Source organism: Chaetura pelagica, unplaced genomic scaffold (genome assembly GCF_000747805.2).
Source record: "Chaetura pelagica isolate M959 unplaced genomic scaffold, ChaPel_1.0 scaffold425, whole genome shotgun sequence".
NCBI classification, from domain to species: domain Eukaryota; kingdom Metazoa; phylum Chordata; class Aves; order Apodiformes; family Apodidae; genus Chaetura; species Chaetura pelagica.
This window is the reverse complement of record NW_009953205.1, coordinates 2,774,337-2,795,925: the sequence shown is the minus strand read 5'-3', so window position 1 is coordinate 2,795,925 and position 21,589 is coordinate 2,774,337. Positions and strand designations below refer to the sequence as shown.

Genomic DNA, 21,589 nt, shown 5'->3' with positions numbered 1-21,589 from the left:
CCCTGCTGCGGGGCGGGCCCTGCTGCTGGGGAGGCTGCAGCTCCCGCAGGGCTGAGCGGGGCCGCCCAGCTCGGGCCCTGTGCGCGTTGCTCGTAGTTGAGCGTTAAGCGCCGGTCAGGCCGCTGCTCCGGCCTGCGGGCGTGTGGGGCTTGTGCGCTGCCTCCTGCCCGCCCGGGGAGGGAGGGGCAGCGCTCAGAACGAGGGGTGGGTGGAAATAATTATTCTTAAAAACTTAACCTTGCATCGAGCCTTGTGCCTTGCAAGTGCGTTACATGTCCCATCTTACGTTATAGGCCGGGTCTTACTCTCTTTCCGGGTAATCGGATGCGTTGCTCTTGCCATTAAACAATGCGCTGCCGAACAAAGCTAAAAAAACAAAAGCTACTTGGTTTTCATTTCAAAATCTGATCGCATGCATTTGGTTTATGGAGAGGACTCGCCGGGCTGTCGGCAAAGCAGTGGTGATGGTGTTTTGGTGTAGATTTGCCAAATCTAGTAGTGCCACACTGTTCTGATACTTGAGAATGATTTTTGTTCTATTTGTATCAAATTTATAACACTTAACAAAACTTAGTGGAGTTTTTTAGCGGTGTTTTTTCTTTTAGAAATTACGTTACCAGTATGATCTTATTTGTATCAGACAATATTTCAGCCACTATTTTGAAAAAACAGTTCCTGTTTTTTCTGTTCATGGCTTGTATTTCAGGCATGTAATTCTGTGTACATTGTGCTGCAGCTAAATTTATTTGCTTCTAGTTTTAGCCTTGCTTTGAAAATTATTTCTGTTGAGTAACATAACTTTGCATCTCTGCTGTTTAAAACTTGGTATTTAAAGTAAAAGTTTTGTAAGAAACTGTACACTTTATTTTAGCCTCTGCATTTTGTACTGAGTCAGAGCTACAGACTTGTGTGTTCGTGCTGAAACCTGATAGCTGATTCAAAGTCCTCTCTATAGTTCATCTGAGGCTACCGTAGGGTAGAAACTAAGTTCTCGTATTTCAGAGCAAGCTGTTTTTATGAAGAGATGTCTCTGTAGTGACAACAGTGACTCAAGATGAGGAAAAAAGGCACTTAGGGAAGCTTTGAAGGTAGGTGGGTTATGGTGGAGTCCTTCTGACATTTTTCGTTCTTCCTCTAAGTATGTAGAACTGCAGTCTGTATTCCCATACATATTTCACTTCTAGAAACAATAATTTTTATAAATAGGAAAGGTCAGGATCCCTTTAATGTCAGAGATACTTGTTTGAAATGTATTGAGGGTTGATGAACTTTGTGGAATGGCTTGTAAAAAGGAAAGTAAGTGCATCAGCCTTTCAAAGCTGGGAACATAAAATAGAACTATGAAGAACAAGACTTTTCTTTTTTCTTCATTGTCTGGAAAAAGTAAGGGGAGGGAACTGGACAGAACTTGGGTGGAACTCTATTTTAGTATCTGAGTAGACTTATAAAAAGTAATGGTCATTTAGTAATATTTTCTTTGGGAGCAGTGTGGGGAGATCCTGTTTTGATTATCAATTTCCATATAAAACATCACAATTTCAATCTGATACCAATGTCAGACTTTTGTTAATCATCAACAAACATAAAAGCCCACTTACGTTTATAAAAAATAAAGTCTTTTTTAACTTGAAGACAGATTGCCAGTCTACCAGACTTCACCTCGTGAGGTCTGAAGTTCTGCAGGTTCTGTCCCTCAGGTGTTAATTACTGTGCAGCTGGAAGCACTTTACATAATTCCTGGGAGCTGCAGCAGCAGCTGTGTGGAAGTGTGATGATGACATTGGCACCACCTGTAGCGTCTTGGAGGGCTTTAGTAGGTGTCTGGCACAAGAGCCTTCCAGGGGGCTCACAGGAATGTGTGGATTCCTAGTGACAGAAGTATGCTACTTGGCACAAATTTCAGGTCCTCTGTGGTTGTTATTACTACTTTGGGGAAATAGTTTTCTTAAATACTCTTTTTTGTTTAAAAACAAATGATGAAAATAATTACAGTAGTACTGGATTCCATTGCTTTCTGATAGCTTCTGGAGCTGGAATAAAACGGGGTGGAAGAAACAGCAGTAGATTTTGTGGTATTTGAATGCCATCAGAGAATAGGTCTTGGGGGAATGTGGTAGCAAAAGGAGACACAAGGACAAAGAGTACTTGCTTTTTATTTACTGAAGTTAAATCCATAATTAATAATTGAGATTCTTCTTTAACTGAATGCAAACTGTGGCATCACAGATTGGTAACAGGAAAATTTACATGACAGTCTGTCCTTGACTTGTATGCTACCCTTTCTGTCATCTTTAGAAGAACAAATACTGTTAAGGTACCATGTAACTTCATGTGTGATCTAAACTGTAGATATATATGTGTGTGTATGTATTTTACTTCTGTATCTGCTACCATGTGTAATGAAGTATTTTGAAATTGTTGTTTAGTTTATTGATCGTGAACTATGAATCTTAGGATGCTGCTTAACTAAGGTGTTTTCTTCTGTGGAATTTTAACAACTGAAAGTTATATCTTGTTTGTTGAAGTGATTTATCTTTCTAAAATGATAAAAAGAAAAGCCTCCAGGTTTTTCTTCAGAATTGCATGTTGCAGTGCTGGTACAATTTGTTTTTCATTTTTTATTGCTTACTAGAACTGCCCATTTCTATTATCTAAAGAAATAGGTGTTATAAATTACCAGAGTTTCCATTTTCTGTTGCTTTATTACATTGACACAATTTTCTGCTTCACTAAATCACCGTGTTAGGTGGGATGACAGATGTAGTACACTTTGTCAGAAGTAAGTGCTCACTTAAGCAAGGGAAAACATCCTCACAGTGGAAAGCTGCCATAAAATACCGTTTGTAAACTTGAGCAGGATATTTATTTCTGTTCATCTGAAATTAAGATTTCTTTTTCCTTTCACTTATCTGTGTTTTCTGCATTTCATTACACTTTTTCCATAGCCCCTTGCTTCAGGGAACTAGAGAAGGAAAGGAAATGCACAACCGTAACAGGTAGAAACAAGTCTGTCTGTGACCAGCAGTACTGTGGCTGTTTTGATACTATGTTGTCTGTCTCAGATGTTTCTGAAGTATTTTTAGTCTGTAGCGGGAGTGGGGCTGGTCACAGATGTAAATGGTTTTCTGGTGTTTTACTTAAGACTAGCTGTACTTTCCCAATTTCATTTTGCCTTTTTTAAAAAAAAAATTATTTTATTTTTTAATTCTAGGCTTTCTACTCTGGATTTGGTTCTTTTCAAAATGAATATTGCATTGTTTCACAAAGATTGGACCCTCCAGTAGAATTTCTCAAGATTAGCGCACAAAAATCAACAGCTTATTTTTCTTGAAGACTTTGTGCAGCTCTTAAATTTTTAATCACAATGAATTCGGGCTTATGGAGTCAAGAAAAAGCAAGTTCATCTTACTGGGAAGAGAGGATCTTTTACTTGCTTCTTCAAGAATGCAGTGTAATAGACAAGCAGACTCAGAAGCTCTTGAAGGTCCCCAAAGGTAGCATCGGGCAGTTTTTTCAAGACCGTTCTTCTGTGGGACATTCCAGAAATATTCCTTGTAAAGGCAAGAAACTGCAGATTGGATTAAAGATTTTAGAACAACCTCATGCAGTCCTGTTTGTGGATGAGAAGGATGTTATAGAAATAAAGGAAAAACTAGCTGAGTTGCTTTTGGCCATTACTAACTGTGAGGAAAGATACAGTCTGTTTAAAAGCAAAAGCAGGTTAACTAAAGGCATCCAGATAGACATTGGCTCACCTGTTAGAGTACAGCTGAGATCAGGAGAGGAGAAATTTCCTGGAGTTGTTCGCTTCAGAGGACCCTTATTGCAAGAAAGGTCCCTTACAGGGATATACTTTGGAGTAGAATTGCTGGTAAGTGTCTTGAAAAACATGTATGACATTTCTCCTTATCAAGATGAGCTAAAAATCTTCTATTTAAAAATGCAGTTGTAATAGATGAGGTTTTTTGCTAGAAGCATCATTACCCCTTCAGTCTTTTTGTAGACCACGTAACATTAGCCTTGTGTTCTGCATGTTAAGTGAAGCTTGTTGAGGTGCATGGGCTGGCAAAAAGATTTGGCTACTGGAGCTCTAAAAATCAAACAGCAACTAGTTCAGATAGAGAATGTTGCCATTGTGAGGAATTTCTGCAAAGTTAATGTCAGCTGTAAGCTTTTGAATAATTACATTCAGGAGGGTGCTACTATTGCATTAGAAGTATATTTTTCAAAGTCCTCTTTAATCTTTTCCTAAATTCTTTGCAATTCCCACTAAGAACTGCTGGGCATATCAGGCCCAAGTGCTTTTGAAAATCTACTCTCTGTCTCTGGCATCTAAGTGAAACTTTTGCATACTTAGCATTATGTCTAGTATGAAGTAGTCTCCTCTTCATCTGTCAAAAATTTGATGATGGAAGCAAGATTTGCACCTGAAGAAAACATGCTTCTCTGAGTAAAAAGGCTCCTGCTTGCAGCTATTCTCTCATCTAAAGACATCTTAGTGTTTCTTGCCTTCCCCATGTAATTCTAGTTCATCAGACAAATTCTTGCTTTCTCCAAAACATTCAATTATGTTACTGCTTTTTTAGGAGTCTGCTTTTGCACAAAATACACTGGTGTTTTTTTTCTTTTTCCCCCCCTCCTGTTCCTCCTTCTCCGATGCTTAGGAAGAAGGTCGGGGTCAGGGCTTTACTGATGGACAGTACCAAGGCAAGCAGCTTTTCAGATGCGATGAGGATTGTGGGGTTTTTGTTGCTTTGGACAAACTGGAGCTGGTGGAAGATGATGACAATGAACTGGAAAGTGACTATGCAGCTCCTGTTGACACAATGCAGGTAGAACTTCCTCCTCTGGAGATCAACTCCAGGGTTTCTCTGAAGATAGGAGAGAGTATAGAGTATGGGACAGTTATATTCTGTGATGTCTTACCAGGAAACGAAAGTTTAGGATACGTTGTTGGAGTGGACATGGTAAGAAAATAATACGACTTTAATAACTTTTGCATGTGTGTTAGCTAGTGAGTTACATGCAAGTTAGAAGAAGAAACATTACCAACAAGCTACTTCAGCGGAGGCTGACCTAAAATGGTAATAGAGACTTGCTCAAAGATGCATCTTGGTGGTAATTGGTTTTGGCATCAGGTAAATGGTATTATATTTGATGCTAATCAGTTCAGGAGAAAACTGGTTATTCTGAGGAGCCTCCACTGAGCTACTTGCAATGTTGGATGTCAGTCTTGAAGTAATGGAGTTGAGTGTTTGTCTTGCCAGACTGGCTTTGTTCAGCCTTTTAAAAAAAGTGGGCTGGGTGCTTTTTTCTTTCTTAATTATTTTTAAAAGCTTTTTTTCATTCACCTTTGTTTGATTGACTTCATTCTACCTTGAAAATACTGAGTTTTAAGTACCAAAGTTGATCTTTCAAGAAAATGTGAAGCTTATAATTAAAAATTACTTCTAGCAACTAGAATTTTTTTAAATGGACAGCTTTCAGACTTCTGGTAGTTAAAAGGTGTTTTGGTTTTGTAGTTCAGATGCTTCCATTTTCTTGATTGCAATAGCTGTTGCTTAACAATGCATTGGAACTGTTCTAACTTGTTTATAAATAATGGATTTTAGTAGAAGAATGCTTATTAATATTGGAAATATTGATTAAAAGAAAAGTTTGTGTTTGTCTTTAAAGACTGTCATGCTTGACTGTTCTAAATAGTCTGTTACAGGAGAAAGTAGATGATGTCAAACATTTCATTTTCCTACTTTATATGTTCCTACAGACACGTGTGTGTGTATTCTGTACAATACATATCTTCTGTTCAGATACATAGAACATATTTTTCTATTTTTAGGATAATCCTATTGGAAACTGGGATGGAAGATATAATGGAATACAGCTGTGCAGTTTTGCAAGTGTTGAAAGTACACTTCTTTTGCATATCAATGATGTTATTCCAGGTATGCTCTGCTTTCTTGACCAGAAGGCAGACTTTGATAGCATCTCAACCCAGGCACAGTTACATGATTAAAATAAAACTGTGGAATTAATATCTTGCATTACTTGGACCTTCTGCTTATACTTCTTATCAATTTCCTTCTCCTTTTGGTTAGTCTCACTAGTAGAAAAGGTTTAATATTGAACAGAATTAATATCAAATTGTATGGTGTTTGCAGTACTACACAGTTGTAATCATGAATATTTGAGTGTCTGTAGAGGGATTATATGTATTGAGTGTTGCTCAGTTTACTCTAGGAGTTTAATAATCTTGGATCAGAAAGCTGTTCTTTCTGTGCTTGAAATGTATTGATAGTATAATTTATGCATTCTGGAAGTAAATACTTGAGAATTCATAGCGAGACTGTGGGATAATTCACTATGCAGTAATTCACTGAATAGTGTTAACTTGCAATGACTGCAGTCCTGATTCCTTTTCTGAAGAAAGAAAAAAGTTTCTCATGTAAAGCTTCTGTTTGTGCTCCCTCTGAAGATGGATACTAAGGAATGTGCAGTCTTGTGCAGCCTCTGGTCTGTAACTGTTGCCCTCTCTCTTCAGTTTGCCTAACTCATCTTATGTTCATCTTCTACTTGTTGGTTTACTCCAGATGCATGTTTTTGCATGAATTCTCCTCTCACGGGGACTTCTCCATTTCTGGAAAAAGAACATTTGTTGTAGATGCATTGGTAGAAAGCTAAGTACGGAATTCATGCATCCGTTTCCTATAGTGGGAGCATGCACATCTGTTGAAGACTGTGGAGTCAGTCTAGTCACTGTATTTAAGAAATAGTGGGCTTCAGAGTAATGTAATTACTTGATAGAAGCAAATCCTGTATACAGAAAATGTTGGTTATGTGCCAAACAAGTTTTGCTTCACTCAGTTTTTTTAACTGAGGATGCTAGACCTTGGTCCAGTTATGTTTCAGGTTGAATTTCTCTGAGACATAGTAAAAGCATAGAAAAGGGAAGCTAATACTGTCTTCATATACCACATCTTAGAGACTGTGTCACAGGACAGGAGACCTCCCAAGCTTGCCTATACCTCAAGAGGTGGTGGTGACAAAAGCTTGTTCAATCATAGTAAGCCAAAGGCTACAGGTATGTATGGGAACTGATTTTCTTTACCTATGTAATATTACACATCGCTGTTGCTTGGGTCAAAGTGTTGTCTTGCATTTTCTATCACTTAATGTATTTTTTTAGTTACATATCAGTTATATTTCTGTGGAGTACTCAGTTTGAGGTTTAGCAAAAATTTGGGAGCATATTACTTAGTTGTCTAGTATAGCCAGTTCAGGGCTGCATTCTGGTTTTTGAAAGTGTGGGGTGTGTTTGGTCTGTCTTTATTGTTTGAAAAATAAAGTTTGTGATTGTCTTCTGCAGATCTGCTTAATAGTGAATAAGTCAATTTTGCTGTGATTCAAAACCAAAATTGAATACCCAAAATATAAATTTCTTTAATTCTGGTTTTGACCAGCTCTGAAAATAATCTCAGAAAAAAACAAACAAAAAAAACCTGGAAGGGAATTATATCTTTTTAAAGGCAGAAATCAAAATTCACTGTCTTTTGAGTTTACTAGTGGCTATTTTGGGTCTTAAATACATATTTTGTAAGCTTCCATTCCACTTGGCATTGGGTGCTGGCAGCCGTGATCTCTGCAGTAAGTGCAGTTGCATGTTTGCACAAGTTATAGCTGTGTGGAATTGGACTGGTAATGTATTTGCCTACTCTTTTTTTTTTTGCTTTAAAACCAAAAAATGCCTGCTGTACACTGTATATCAAATGCTTTATTTATGGTAATGAAAAAATTGTGTTTGGGAGGTATCTTTGGGTTGGTGAATTGAAATTTCAGCATGAAGGATTAAGTTGATTTGGGATAAAATGCCTCCTTGTTGCAAGCTTTAGAACTGTGTTAGCTTTGTTTGGGAGATTTTGATGCTTAGTGGAAAGGTAGTTACATCTTCTTGGAAGTATAGTAGCAAATGCATACTATGAAGTAGGAGTATAGCTAACCTTTTGTACACAGAGATTGATCTCTTCAGTAAAACTTGTTTTCCAGGATCTACCTCTGAACCTGGAAGTAGAAACAGATCTGAAGTCTTCTACACGTTAAATGGCTCATCAGTTGACTCTCAGCCTCAAACAAAAACAAAACCCCCATGGTATATTGATGAAGGTAAAGTGAGATGATAGCTTTTCATGTAGGCATAGACTTGAAACTACAATGTAGTGCTGTTCTTCAAATAAAACCAGTATGAGTTTAAATTCAAAACATTTGGAAAATGTAGTCTTAGTGGAAGACACCATAAAAAGCATCTTGGAACCCCCATGAAAATATATTTTGTCTTAATTGACAGACCTGGTGTTTTATTCTGCATGTGGGAGATTATCTTCTTGGCATCATCTGCGGCTCTGTGGGAATGTGTATGTCTTGCAGGCAAAATAAAAGCTGAAGCTTGGAAGGAAGATATGAAGATACTTCTTGTGTCCAAGTGTATACAATAATTTTATTTTGCCTGTCTTTTTATAGCTAATGTTATAGATCTAAGGGAACTGTAATACTGTGCCACGCCAGCCAATGAGTCTTGAAGGTAGGGAGGGGAGATCTAAACATACATGTTTTTTAGTATTTTATGTAATTTCTGTAAAATCTCTCCGAATTCTTACAAGTGTGGGTGCATGTGCCCAAAGGATCAGTATATCTTGATTTGCTTCCACTGCTTCCAGATCTAATCCTGGTCAACTTTTCTAAAGTGTGACTGGCTGCCTTAGTGACTGAAGAGGTAAATTGTTCATTTACAGTGGAAACCTAAAGCAGTAGTAGGTCCTGAATTCCATGAACTGTAAAAGAAAATGGGTTAAAATTGTTCTTGGTTCCAACAGCTTGGAACTCTGTTAAAAAATGTGTTTATAATAAAATTTAAAATAAGCAAGATAAATATTCTATCTAGAAAGGACTACAGAAGTAAAGGATTACGTTTTTGTTTTTTTTTTTAATGTGTGGACAGTAACTTCAGTTAATAAAACAGCATGGGGAGCAGAGGTGATGAAGAAGAGGCTTTTGCTCTGTGAATACTGGTTGTATATTAGAGAGTGTATAGAGGGATGAGAGAAGATACAGAACACTTGTGCTATTACATCTGTGATCTCATTTATCACGTACTGCATTAGTCATGATTTATTTAAATCCTTTATTTTTTATAGACAGTGATAGATTCCTTGTGTTAGAGCCAAAGTATATTATGATATGGCCAGGGGGATAAATGCTTTTCCATTTGCAAATCATGTCTGCAAGCAATTACTCATCTGTATAAGCTGTGAACCAAATTGTTTCTGCAGTCACGCTGACCAATGAATTCTTTCTCCTTTTGCCCACTACAGTCATAATCCTTGGGACGTTCACTTGTATTCAAAGAAAAGTGTTCAATCTAAACCTTCCTGTAGTTTCTGGCTAGCATCTCCTTTCTCTGTGCTGTTCATTTTCATTGCTTGTGGTAACAAAGATCTTGTCCCCAGCTGTTGGTCCCTCCTATACAGGGCACCCGTGAAATCAGATGTGGTTGCAGATACACTTGATTGGTTTGATAGCTAAGTCTTTCCTTTTGTAAGATGGGCAAGAAAACCCCAAACACTTACTAACATCTTGGTTTTGCTTTTAACAGTTGCTGAAGACCCTGCAAAATCACTTACTGATTCATCTCCTGGATTTGGGCATTCTTCACCACCACTGCAGCCACCTTTAACAAGCTCTGTTTCTACAGAAAACAGATTTCACTCCCTCCCGTTTAGCTTGACAAAAACATCAAGTACTAATGGTACCATTGGACATAGTCCTCTCTCTTTATCTGTTCAGTCAGTCATTGGTGATGTAAATACTACGGCTAACCAGGAAAGTCCATCAACAGCAGGCCCAGTTGGGAACTCACATGGTCTTGAAGCAGGTTCCTTGGCTGAAGTTAAAGAAAATCCTCCTTTTTATGGAGTAATCCGCTGGATTGGCCAGCCCCCTGGTGTAAATGAAGTATTAGCTGGACTGGAACTGGTAAATAGAAATTGTAGTTCATACTAAAATTAACTTCATAGTACTATTTTTGTTTCTGAGAGTTGGTGCCTGGATGCTTTGCAAAAGCAGTCTAGAGCAATTTTTCCAAACAGGTTGCCATCTTAAATTCTTGGATGAGCTGACTTTTGTGGCTGCTCTAACCTTACTCTGCCAGTCGGCTCTGAGATGTCTTTGTGTTGTAATAGGAATTTGTAGGACTGGTCACTTAATTTACTTTGGTCACTAACTTTGCTTACATGGTGGAGATTTTAATTGAAAAAAGCTGACCATATTTAAAGTTTCTTTGAATGCAGATGTACATAAAATACCTTGGCTGTAAGAGGTTTTATTTAGTATCAATTTTTTGTATCTGTCTTTTGCATACCAGTGAACAGGCAGTATCAGAGTTGTGGCTGTCACAGTCATGACTGATTTTGATAAGGAATGGTAGTGATATTGTTGATTTGACAGCCATGAGCTTTCGGGGTTCCCGTGGGCCCTTTGTAAATTCACAGTTGCTGCAAACATAAATTGCTGTTGTGTACTGACATCTACCCTGTGGCAGCTGCTGCCAAGGTTGTGCTTGGCTATCAGATTAATATGAATGCAATTAGTGGGATGGGGTTCTTTATTTTGGGATTATATTCAATAACATTTCAGGTAAAACAGTGTACAGTTAGGTAAAACAAAACAGATCTTTAGCAAAGTAAATGAGAATGTGACTGGAATTTCACCTATTAGAAAAAAATCTTGGTGCTGTGGGTTTTCTGGGTGAAGCTCAAGCCATAGTTTGCCACAGGTGTTCTGAGCCTGCATCTTTAGGATGCCTTGTGTTAAACTGGGGTCTTGGACTTGCCTGGCATGTATTTTTGCATTCAAACCTAGCAATTGTTAGTAAGGGGAAAAGATACCTTAAATCATGTTATCAAAGATAAAAAAAAAAAATTGGTAATTTTTCATACCTGGTTTGTGTTATCTTACCTGCTTTAGAACACACAAAATCAACCTCACGGATTTTTCTTGTGCAGGCCACAGTCCTGCTGGAAGTATTGATGCTGCCCAAAGCCCAGTGATTTTAATTGAGTTTTAAAAGGTGCTTGGTAGTGCATGTGTGTTCCTTCTAGCTACAGAAGGGGTCTGGAGTGACTAGCTGGCTTAGTGAAGTTCCTAAACGTTGACTAGATTTAGTTCTTGCTGTCTTCCCTCACCTCCCTCAAGCTGCTTCTGATGGACTTCTTTTGTGTTTGGTTGGAGTTTAAGGAAAGTTTAAGCATGAGGGAAAAAGTGCAGCTCTTAATTTCCTCCATAGATCTAGTTAGAGAAGACCTCATCTGATGCTTTGTGCTCTAAAATGCAGGAACATGTGTCGGGCTTCACCTGAAGGGTGACTTGTTGGTTGCTTGTTTATCCAACGTCTTATTGCAGAATTCCAGAAGTAAGAAAACTTCTCACTTTAATTTTCAGGAAGATGAATGTGCAGGTTGTACAGATGGAACATTTAAAGGAACTCGATACTTCACTTGTGCTCCAAAGAAAGCTCTTTTTGTTAAACTGAAGAGCTGCAGGCCAGATTCCAGGTTTGCCTCACTACAGCCTGTTTCCAACCAGATAGAACGCTGCAACTCTCTAGGTACTCAGCCTCTGCTTATTACTTATTTATCAGCTGGGAACTGACCTGGGGTTTTGCTTTATTTATTCCTGCAATATGTTATTTGTATTGAACACCTGAAAATCTGTACAGGTATTACTTAAATGAATTAATGAATAGATCAGCCTGTACAGAACATAATGCTTCTGTAGAATACTTTTATGCTTTAAAACAAGAAAATATTAATATATTTCTCTATAATGTAAGCTTTTTTTTTTTTTTCCTAATTATTAACATAGAAAAGCATTTATTTTTATGGTGGAAGTTAGTGGTAAAAACTTAAATTTTTTCTAACTTCAAATATTTTAGATTTCCTGGGACATGTTGTATTGCTCGGGACAACAGCAAAGAAAAAAGTGTCTGATACTTGTCAGGTAGTGTGAATAAGGCATTTATGAGAAGAGAACTTAATTCCTGCTGGGTAAAATAATTTCAGTGCTGCAGGCTTCCTGAAGCACTTGAGTATTTGTTGTCAGTGGAATGTAAGTCTTGTTCCCCCTCTGGAAGACAGTCAGTCTCAGCAATAGTAAAATGCTGTTCTAGTCCTGAGAAGGAATGCTTGCACTAAGGCAGCAATTTAGCTATAAAACTTTAATAGGGAAATCTCAAGGAGGCTAAAATTTGAGGCTTTAAAGTGTCTTTTGAAAAAAAAAATTTCAGCCTTTGGAGGTTACTTAAGTGAAGTGGTAGAAGAAAACACTCCTCCAAAAATGGAAAAAGAAGGTTTAGAGACAATGATTGGAAAGAAGAAAGGTATCCAGGGTCATTACAACTCCTGTTACTTAGACTCCACCTTATTCTGGTAAGTTGATAATTTGTATAGTGGCATCCCATGCTAGAAATGCAAAACGTGATCTTTGTTGTAATGATTGTTTGTAGTCCTGTGCAGCTTACAGAGCCATGCTCTGCAGTCTGTGGCATGTTACTCTGCAATTTGAACAAGTTCTGCAGCATTTGCTAAATAACACAAAGTGCTAATCATGTCCAGATTATACTGGCCAATATGTATCTATACCCAGGGATGGAGGGAGGGAAACATCTCTTTGCCTTGGCAACTGGCTTTGTACTCTGCTGCAGAAAGGATGTTGGGTTAGAGTGGACTTCTGCTGTTTAGTATGGCTGTGTTGTCCTCTGTCCGTAAGTGTATCTTTTTGAGTTTGTTTAGTTCTTTAATTATTCCTGGGGCTTTGGTTTGTCTTATCTTGCCTAGACGTGTGAATGGTTGTGTCTTACAGGATCAAAACAACCTGCTCTTTCTTTTTTTTCTTTGTAGCCTGTTCTCTTTTAGCTCTGTTTTGGACACTGTGTTACTCAGACCTAAAGAAAAGAATGATGTAGAATATTATAGTGAGACTCAAGAGCTGTTGCGGACAGAGATTGTGAATCCTCTGAGAATGTAAGTAAAGGCATGAACTGCTCTCTGGTCTAATACAGATTTTATACTAGATCCTCCTGTGTAAGCATTCCTATTGCAAACCTGAGAAGTTTAGCTGCTGTTGCTGCCATTCTGTTCAGTCTTTTTCAAGTATTTCCACTTGTTCTTCATGGTGAATTCAGTCAGTGGTAACTAGAAGTAGTTATTCATTGTTTGGTGGAAAGTATTTTCAGTAGTCTCTATTTGAGAGTGTGATCAGCATAAACCTCTGGTAAAATTTGTATAGGTGTGAATGCAAAAGCATTGTTAAATACACATTATGTTTGTTCACAGCATTCATATTTACGTGGTTTTAATGCTGTTCTTTTCAAGAAAAGTGTGTTATCTTATGTGGAGTTTCACATTTTGAAAGATTTGGTAGGGCTTTAAAACTCATTAATTTTTACACATGGTCTGCAAGTGGTCAAAACACTGAAGAAGTAATAACACTTGTGTCCTTTTATTAGACAAAGTAAACAAAGGAAATAAGACAAAAATCTGCATTTTAGCTTTTTTTTTATTTTAAACAAGCTAATAATAGAGCTATAGTTCTGAACTTCTGTGTGTGGTCACTGAACAATTTATGGCAAAGTTTTACTTTTGATTCCTGGAATAAAGTGATGGCTTCTAACCCTTGTTCTTGTGTGTGCACTTTGGTTGGTGTGTTGGGTTCTACGGTGTAGGTAGTAGGATAAACACCAATAGCAGAAGTCTCAAATGGCTGAGAAGACAAAGTCTTACTTCTACCTTGCCTCCATGCTTACCACTTTCTTTCTTTGCACTTTTTGTGAAGTTATACAGGAAAAGAGCAAATACTCAAAACTTCAGCTTCTTAGGTCAGCAATAGACTTCTGTAGTTTTTTCAATATTTTGAAATATTTTTAATTAACAACTCCTGCAGTGCTGTTACTGTGTGACATTCTGAAAATAGTGTATTAAGCTGTGCAAATGAGACTGAATCAAACAAAAAGTAATTCACTAACAAATCAGATAAGATTTATCCCGGTAAGTTAATGTTTAAAAAGACCTCATAAAGGTTATGCAGGAACACTCAGCACTGCAACTGCATTTGTACTGTATTAAAAAACTGGAAGTCAGATTGAGTACGGGGAGTCAACACATTTTTAAAGAAGTATTACACAGAAGGATGTAGTTAAAGAAGGATCTGAGAGCCTGTATTTCAGAATTTCAGAGGTTTTGAGTGTTATTGTACTTCTCTGACTTGATCACAACCTGGCTTATAGCTTACTAAACCTATTTATCTTAGATATGGATATGTATGTGCTACAAAAATAATGAAACTGAGGAAAATACTTGAAAAAGTTGAGGCTGCATCGGGATTCACTTCAGAGGAAAAAGGTAACTGGGGAGGTTTCCTTTCTTTGAGATTTGTAAGGAAAATATTATGAAGGAACTGAAATACCTTGCTCTCTCATTATTCTAGAACAAAACAGATATTTCTCTGTAGCAGTAATATATCTACTGGGGATGGGAGTGGCCACTGGGTGGTAAAATCTTTTCTGGTTCCTCAGGTCTGTAAGGAACGTTAGCTGAAGGGTTTCTGCCATGAGTCTTCCACTGACTGGGTTTCTTACCTTGCTGTGCCTGTGTAACTCCCTTCTAGCAGTCAGGGGAGATCTAAGGCTCTTTCTCAGAAATGAAAACTGATAAGGCTAGGGTCTTTGTCCTCTTTCAGAATGTCACTTTGGTCCCTGAGGAATAATCTTTCCACTACAACATTCCCTTGTCACAGTGGCAATGTGGTATTTTAAGAAATGTGTGTTGTTCACGTTAGAGAAATTAATTCCCAATCTTTTGATCTTCTGCTGCATATAATGCTAATTAGCATTTTATTATGTAGCTGTTTCGGTTTTGTTTGGGAGAATGCTACAGGTTTTGTAAATGCTAAATGCTGGAAACCAATATTTATTGCAGTAGTGACAGGAAGAGAAATACACCAGAAAGCGCTCGGTGTTGGGGGAGGATGGAGCTCTGGGAAGTTGGTGTTGTCTGTTCTTGATTAGAGAACTCAGGCTGTAGTTTAAATGAACTTTGTACTGCTGTGTACTTTTTATGTAAGTGTTACTGTTGCTTCTCCTCACCACTTCCCTGCTGCTTCACTGTTTCCTTGGAAGGTTTTACTTCTTTTGGAAGAGTTGTGTGGCACCAAATGATTATTTGGAAATACAAAGAATCTTTTTGAATTGCATGGGAAAGCTTTGCTTCCCAGTTGAGCCTGTGTCTTATTAGGCCCATTTTATACCAGCAGGGGCTTTGTGTCATGAAAATATTCATAGTGTGTTATAAACTTACTGTGCTAATAGAGCTGTAAAAACAAACCTTTTTTCCTACTAAAATTTTGAAAACGTTATTTAAAAATAGTCTTGAACAGTATACTTGGTTTTGCCTACTAACAATATTTTTTTTCTTCCCCTCCCAGATCCGGAAGAGTTTTTGAATATTTTATTTCACCATATTTTAAGAGTTGAGCCACTGTTGAAAATAAGGTGAATCTTTGTTCCTTATTTTTAGAGGCTGATGACCCTCACAGTTATTATTACTGCCTCTCTTCAATTCTGGGAAATACAATGTGCTGATAAAGCCCTGTGGATAATGTACTGTTCTGTTGAAACAGCTGGGGTACAATCCCATAATTAACATAATAGCTTTTATTATTAAAATACATTTTTTCAGTGTGAGCACAGTCATCCTTTCTTATGTCCTTTCAGAGTAGTTTGAATTACTCACCTGAAGCTCTCTTCCCAAGTATCTCTTTTATGTCTGTAACAAAAATATTACCTGAAAATGTCAGTACTTAATGTTGATGTTTTCAAACATCTGACCTCAGATGTTACTTAAATTTGAGCTTAATCCATTGTCCCTCTCCCTGCCCATCTAAAATTGTGTTGTGGGTTTGTGGCTCTTGTTTTTTGAGAGAGGTTGGTTTGTGGTATGTGTTGGTTTGTTTTAGTGGGTTGTGTTGGTTTTTTTTTGGTGAGGATTTTTATTCAGAGCACTCACAATGGCTAGTGTTGGCAGGCAGTGCAGCAGCCTTCCCAGTGCTTGCCTGGCTGTGGAAGGCTTCTTAACATTTAGGGCTGGGCAGCCTTTAAATTGGGACTATCCTTTTGGACAGTTTTCTGTTACCTATATAGCATGTCCAACACATCCGTCTGAGACTTCTACTGTGGGAAGCAGTGTAAACACCTTCCCGAGTTAAAGGAAGTCTCATGAAACCCAGATACTGGGAATATCACACTGAAGAGATTTATTGTTGCTTCTTTTGATATTTTATTACTGAAACTCTTAATTCTCCTTACAATTAAAGCTGCTTTAGTGTGTGGGAGTTTTTGATGCCTGTGCTTAGGAAGCGTTTCTTATTTGGTAGTTCAGTAATGCACAGGCATATGCTTTTAAAGCAGACTCTCAAACTTACACCCATTTTGTTTCTTAAATAAGTTTTTCTAAAATTGATTGCCTGTCATCTAATGCCCTTGGTTGTTGTTGGTTTGTTGTTTTTTTTTAAAGTACACTAGAGTTCAGTGCAGAGAGGATGTTGTATTTTCAAGTAGATGTAATTTTCCTAGTAAAATGCAGTCATCATTACAGCAGAGATTCAGAATTTATTTTTTTAATCTGTTTTTAGATCAGCAGGTCAGAAAGTACAAGACTGTTACTTCTATCAAATTTTTATGGACAAAAATGAGAAAGTTGGAGTCCCCACCATTCAGCAGTTGCTAGAGTGGTCATTCATCAACAGCAACTTGAAGTTTGCAGAGGTTAGTCACAGCTGTTGCTCTGTAGGAGGGATGATACCTCCATGTTTGCCCTTTCAGCAATGGGACAAAAGTGGGACTTGGTACAAAACCAACAGACATGTTGGAGATGGGAGAGGCAGGTCAATGGTACAGGTTGCCTACATTACAAGAATACTTAATGACATATATCCTTTGGCTGGACAGACCAAAGTAATTTAGGGTAAAGAATTACTAAAATAAAACTCCTTTGTTATTAGCAGCAAGTTGTCTTAAGGTCTAATACTTGGATATACTTGTTTTTAAAAGCTTTTAAGATTTTTTTTTTTTCTCCTCCCTGCCCCCAGCCAGGGCAGTGTAGTCCAGTATATTTAATATCATACTTGAGCATGACATGGACTAGAGACGTTTGACAGTTACTGAGATGCCACTTTTCTGGATTATTTTTATCTGTAGTTTCTTTTGAAGACTTAATTTTGTTTTGTTTACTGTCTTGTTAATTTTGATGTCAGTGGGCTGCAAGTTTAAATAACATGAATATGTTTATAGCATTAGAAGTATGTCTCTAAGTTTCAATAATTATCTATTTCAAGCTCATTACATTTTACCTAGGCACCTTCTTGCCTGATTATCCAGATGCCTCGGTTTGGGAAAGACTTCAAAATGTTCAACAAAATTTTCCCATCCTTGGAATTAAATATAACAGACTTACTTGAAGACAGTAAGTATATAACATCGTCTTGTGTAATGAAAGAGTTTTTGAGAGTGAGTAACACAGTGAAACTGTGTACCCCTGGTAGTTTTGGTGGTTTTTTTTTTAATTTATTTTTTTTATTAAATACTTAACAAGGTAGTGTGTGATGCTCAGGCTGAGGAGAAAGAGAAGTTTCCTGGCTAGAAGGCTTCTTTTTCTCATGTAAATGAAAAGTTATATAATTTGCTTGATTATGTTTGTTTCATTCTTGAGTATCTATACAACTAAACTTCTTACTTCAAGACTGTTAAAATTACTAGCACCTAAAGAATTAATGTGGCAGGTAGGAGATCTTAAGCTAAGTGTAGCACAGAAATTAGTTAAGATATTTACAATGTTGGTTGAGTTTCATTAGTCTTCATTAGTTTGTGCTGTGTGTTTCTTTTTGTCATTAGTTTATCAAACTAGGAGAGAACCTGAGATGATGTAAATCCTTGGCATGTAATGATCATGCCTTTTTCAACTATAAATCTATCACCTTTTTGTGACCTAAATTTCTGACATTTGTCATCTACTGATTTTTTTTGCCTTGCCTAAGAGAAGACATCCAGATTGAAATCTGAGATATGAAGTAATAAAACTGTTAAAATTTATTAGAAAAATAATATCTGAAATTTGTGGCCTTTTCTTTCACTGTCATGGCCATTAGCTTATGCTGTTCATTTATGTTTGTTTATTCTGGTGTTGACAGACAGGGGCTAAGCTAACTCCACACATGATGGGAGAGAACCAACTTGATTTAAAAGTCTGTTTTATTTGTTCATGCAATTGATAGAACTTTTCCTTTGTTTTGCAACTTACCACTCTGAATATTTTTATGTCAAAGGGAAGAAGTTAAATGCAGTGGTGCTTTTCTACTTTAATTGGCAATCTGGTTTTAGCTTTTTTTAATGTAGTGTTTTTCTCCATTTAAAGTAGCAATCGTCCCTCCTTTCCATACCTGTTGTCTTAAAAACCAAAACAAGCCTTCCCAAATGGGAGACTGATACCTTCTTTAAAAATGCAGCTCCCAGACAGTGCCGTATATGTGGAGGGCTTGCTATGTATGAGTGCAGAGAATGTTATGAAGACACTGATATTTCTGCTGGGAAAATCAAGCAGTTCTGCAAAACATGCAATACACAAGTAAGTTGTTTTTATTATTCTACATGGCTTTCACCCAAGGCGTGTATATAAGATGTAACAATTGAAAGAAAGGCATAAGAGCTTAGGGAGATTTTCTCACCAGCACTGGTGTAACTTTGTCCACCAAGTGAAGTGCAGCCTTCAGTGGCAAATCAGGAACTCTGTTGCCTCTGTGGTGTGTTCATCAACAGGTTCTTACCTGCAACTGCCATACCCAGGATGAAATCCTGTGGAGGGGTCATAATCATAGGCAGCTTGGAATCTGTTTCCTGTTGCCTGCTTCAAATGACAATTTTACATACATGCAAACTTACTTGAGTTGATAAATTCATTACATAGAATGATATAATCATAGAATTATGGAATGGTTTGCATTGGAAGGGACCTTAAAGATCATCTAGTTCCAGCCCTCCTGTGTGGGAGGTAGAGAGTTGTTTGGCAGCTTGCGAGAAGCTGTCACAGCCATGGCCTGTTCTCAAGTCTGAGCATAATAGAAAATTGTTGCATTAAATCTGACCTCCCTGTAACCTTAGGTTTGTGTGTTCTGGGCAATACTGAACTATGCTGGTGGGGAAACAAAGAAGGGATGTTCAGCCCTGCTACTGTTCCTGTGCTTCCTTCTCTAATGCCAAGAATCATCCCTTCAGTAGCAGTACTCTTTTTTTAGCTTTGTCTGCCACAAGTAAGAAAGTAATCTTATGGAGTTGTGGTTTTTTTTTCCCTTCTGCACTATCACTTCAATCGTAGGTTCATCTTCATCCCAAGAGACAGAGTCATAAATTCAATCCATTGTCACTACCTAAAGATCTGCCAGACTGGGATTGGCGACATGGCTGCATTCCACACCAGAAGATGGAGTTGTTTGCCGTTCTCTGCATAGAAACAAGCCACTATGTAGCTTTTGTGAAATACGGGAGGGATGACTCCGCCTGGCTTTTTTTTGACAGCATGGCAGATCGGGATGGTAGAGCTCTTCTTTGTTCTTACTCATTTTCTCTGTTTTTGACATGTACTCCTAGTTTAAATGTCTTAATATTTTGGGGTTATTAATAGCATTTAGCTTGATGTGTTTGATGCTAGGACACTAATCTGACCCAGCCTTTTACCTCAGCACGTTGGTTTTTGTAGGAGCTACTGATTTGCATAATTTGAAATTCACCTAAATTGGATACCTTAGTAAGTAGATGGTACAGAAATAACTGCAGAAGTTTTCTAGAGGGACTCCTTACATGTGTTTCTATGCTTCGCAGGTTTGACAGAGAAAATTAATTTTAAATAACCAATTGCAGGCCTGTGTTCTTTCAGCCTACATTTAAGTAAACAATTATCAGATAGCATGCAAATATTTTATTGTGTTTGCTTAAATGAGTTAGTGTAGGTGTCTTTAGAATAAAATTAGTAGTCACACAGTACAATATCTTTGCCATTCCTTTGAGTCGCTTCAGAGTTACCAGTTGAAAACCTGTTACTCTGTAATAATACAAATGTCAGTAAAAGAAGTGTTCTTTTAGATGCTACTGCATTAAATAGTGCTGAAATAAGGACTGTTCAATTCTGGTGCCCGAGAAAAACAAAAATAGATCTAAGTGTCAGACTGAAAGGAACACTCTTTGCACCAAAAATTCTTGAACCCCTCTGAAACAGTGTGACTTGGTGTGGGGAGAAGAGTCTTGATTCCTGTAGAAACTGAAACTGCTACAGGATCTAAGTGGCCTATAACGACCTGAAGGAATGCAGCCATCAACTGTCTGCTGAGGAAAACTCATGGATGGCCAAACTTGTGGTTTTTGAGTTTGCTCATTTTTACATGAAAAAATGGCTAAGAGCAAACTCTGCCTTAGTGTTTCAAATCAGGTACAGACACTCAAGATTTATAAATTAGCTGTTACTAGTTGTCCTGTTATTAGCAAATACTGTGGCATTTGAGATGGAGTATGCATTCAGGACATTCTCCCAAAGTCATACACAATTTGTAGTCTTAATGAAAACCCAAAGTTCTCATTCTGGTGAGGATTGTGTGGTGTTTGTGTGGATATTTGTTAGAAAACAGTACAAGATATTGTATACCAGTATCTTGTCAAGATATCTGTCACCAATAGTGATTTTTCTTGAACAATATACTTTTCATATAAGTTTACTCTGCAGTGGTCCAGAATGGCATATTTGCCTATTTTCTAGAAGGCATTTTCAGGAACTAATGAGGCTGTCCTAATTAAAGGACATTATAAAGAGTACGTATAGGTAGATGCTATTCTAATTTATCTTTATCTTCTTGTGTTTAAAAGGAGGTCAGAATGGCTTTAACATTCCACAAGTTACTCCATGTCCAGAAGTTGGTGAATACTTGAAGATGTCTCTAGAAGAATTACACTCGCTGGATTCCAGAAAAATCCAAGGTTGTGCACGAAGACTACTTTGTGATGCTTACATGTGCATGTATCAAAGCCCAACGATGAGTTTATACAAATGAACAAAGTCATCTGGTAAACTGAAGCCACAGCATAGAGTTCCTGACTCCTGCATTTGCTGCATTTTTTTGTTTTGTTTTAATGCAACCGTTGCTGGCAATGGATGCGATGACTATGAAAGCAAAAGGTTTGTTGTTCTAAAACTACATGTGGAGTTCTGTAATTGCAGTATTTAAGCATTATGCACTCTAGGAAGTGTGCTGGTGCGTGTTTGTTTTATAAACAAAGTCTAAGTGAAGTTATTAAAACTTAAAGCTTTAAGTGCATTGATTACACACAGGCTTTTTTGAAATGTTAAAGGTGGAATTTCATCAGGAGAAACCTCCTTAGTCCACTGAGAACGTAAAGCTATAGTGTTCTTGCTCAGTGCGTATCTAGGGACCAAGGATGATGATTCTC

The 21,589-nt window shown here is 37.5% G+C and overlaps 1 protein-coding gene across 2 annotated transcripts; it reads left to right on the top strand.

The window, feature by feature from the left end:
- Positions 1-3,215: 3,215 nt before the first annotated feature.
- On the top strand, positions 3,216-21,192 carry CYLD (cylindromatosis (turban tumor syndrome)). 2 transcript variants are annotated; one of them, XM_009997446.1, is made up of 16 exons: positions 3,216-3,871; positions 4,665-4,967; positions 5,840-5,945; positions 6,983-7,081; positions 8,044-8,160; positions 9,647-10,026; positions 11,491-11,656; positions 12,335-12,476; positions 12,948-13,070; positions 14,356-14,447; positions 15,529-15,595; positions 16,735-16,867; positions 17,456-17,564; positions 18,604-18,722; positions 19,470-19,686; positions 21,008-21,192. In XM_009997446.1, exons 1-16 carry the CDS (start codon positions 3,365-3,367, stop codon positions 21,190-21,192), a joined length of 2,865 nt encoding a protein of 954 aa, XP_009995748.1. In that variant the 5' UTR covers positions 3,216-3,364. The 2 variants fall into 2 exon arrangements, with proteins under 2 accessions (XP_009995748.1, XP_009995747.1); XM_009997445.1 differs by having other exon boundaries at positions 5,840-5,947; positions 6,976-7,081.
- The last annotated feature ends 397 nt before the right edge of the window (positions 21,193-21,589 follow it).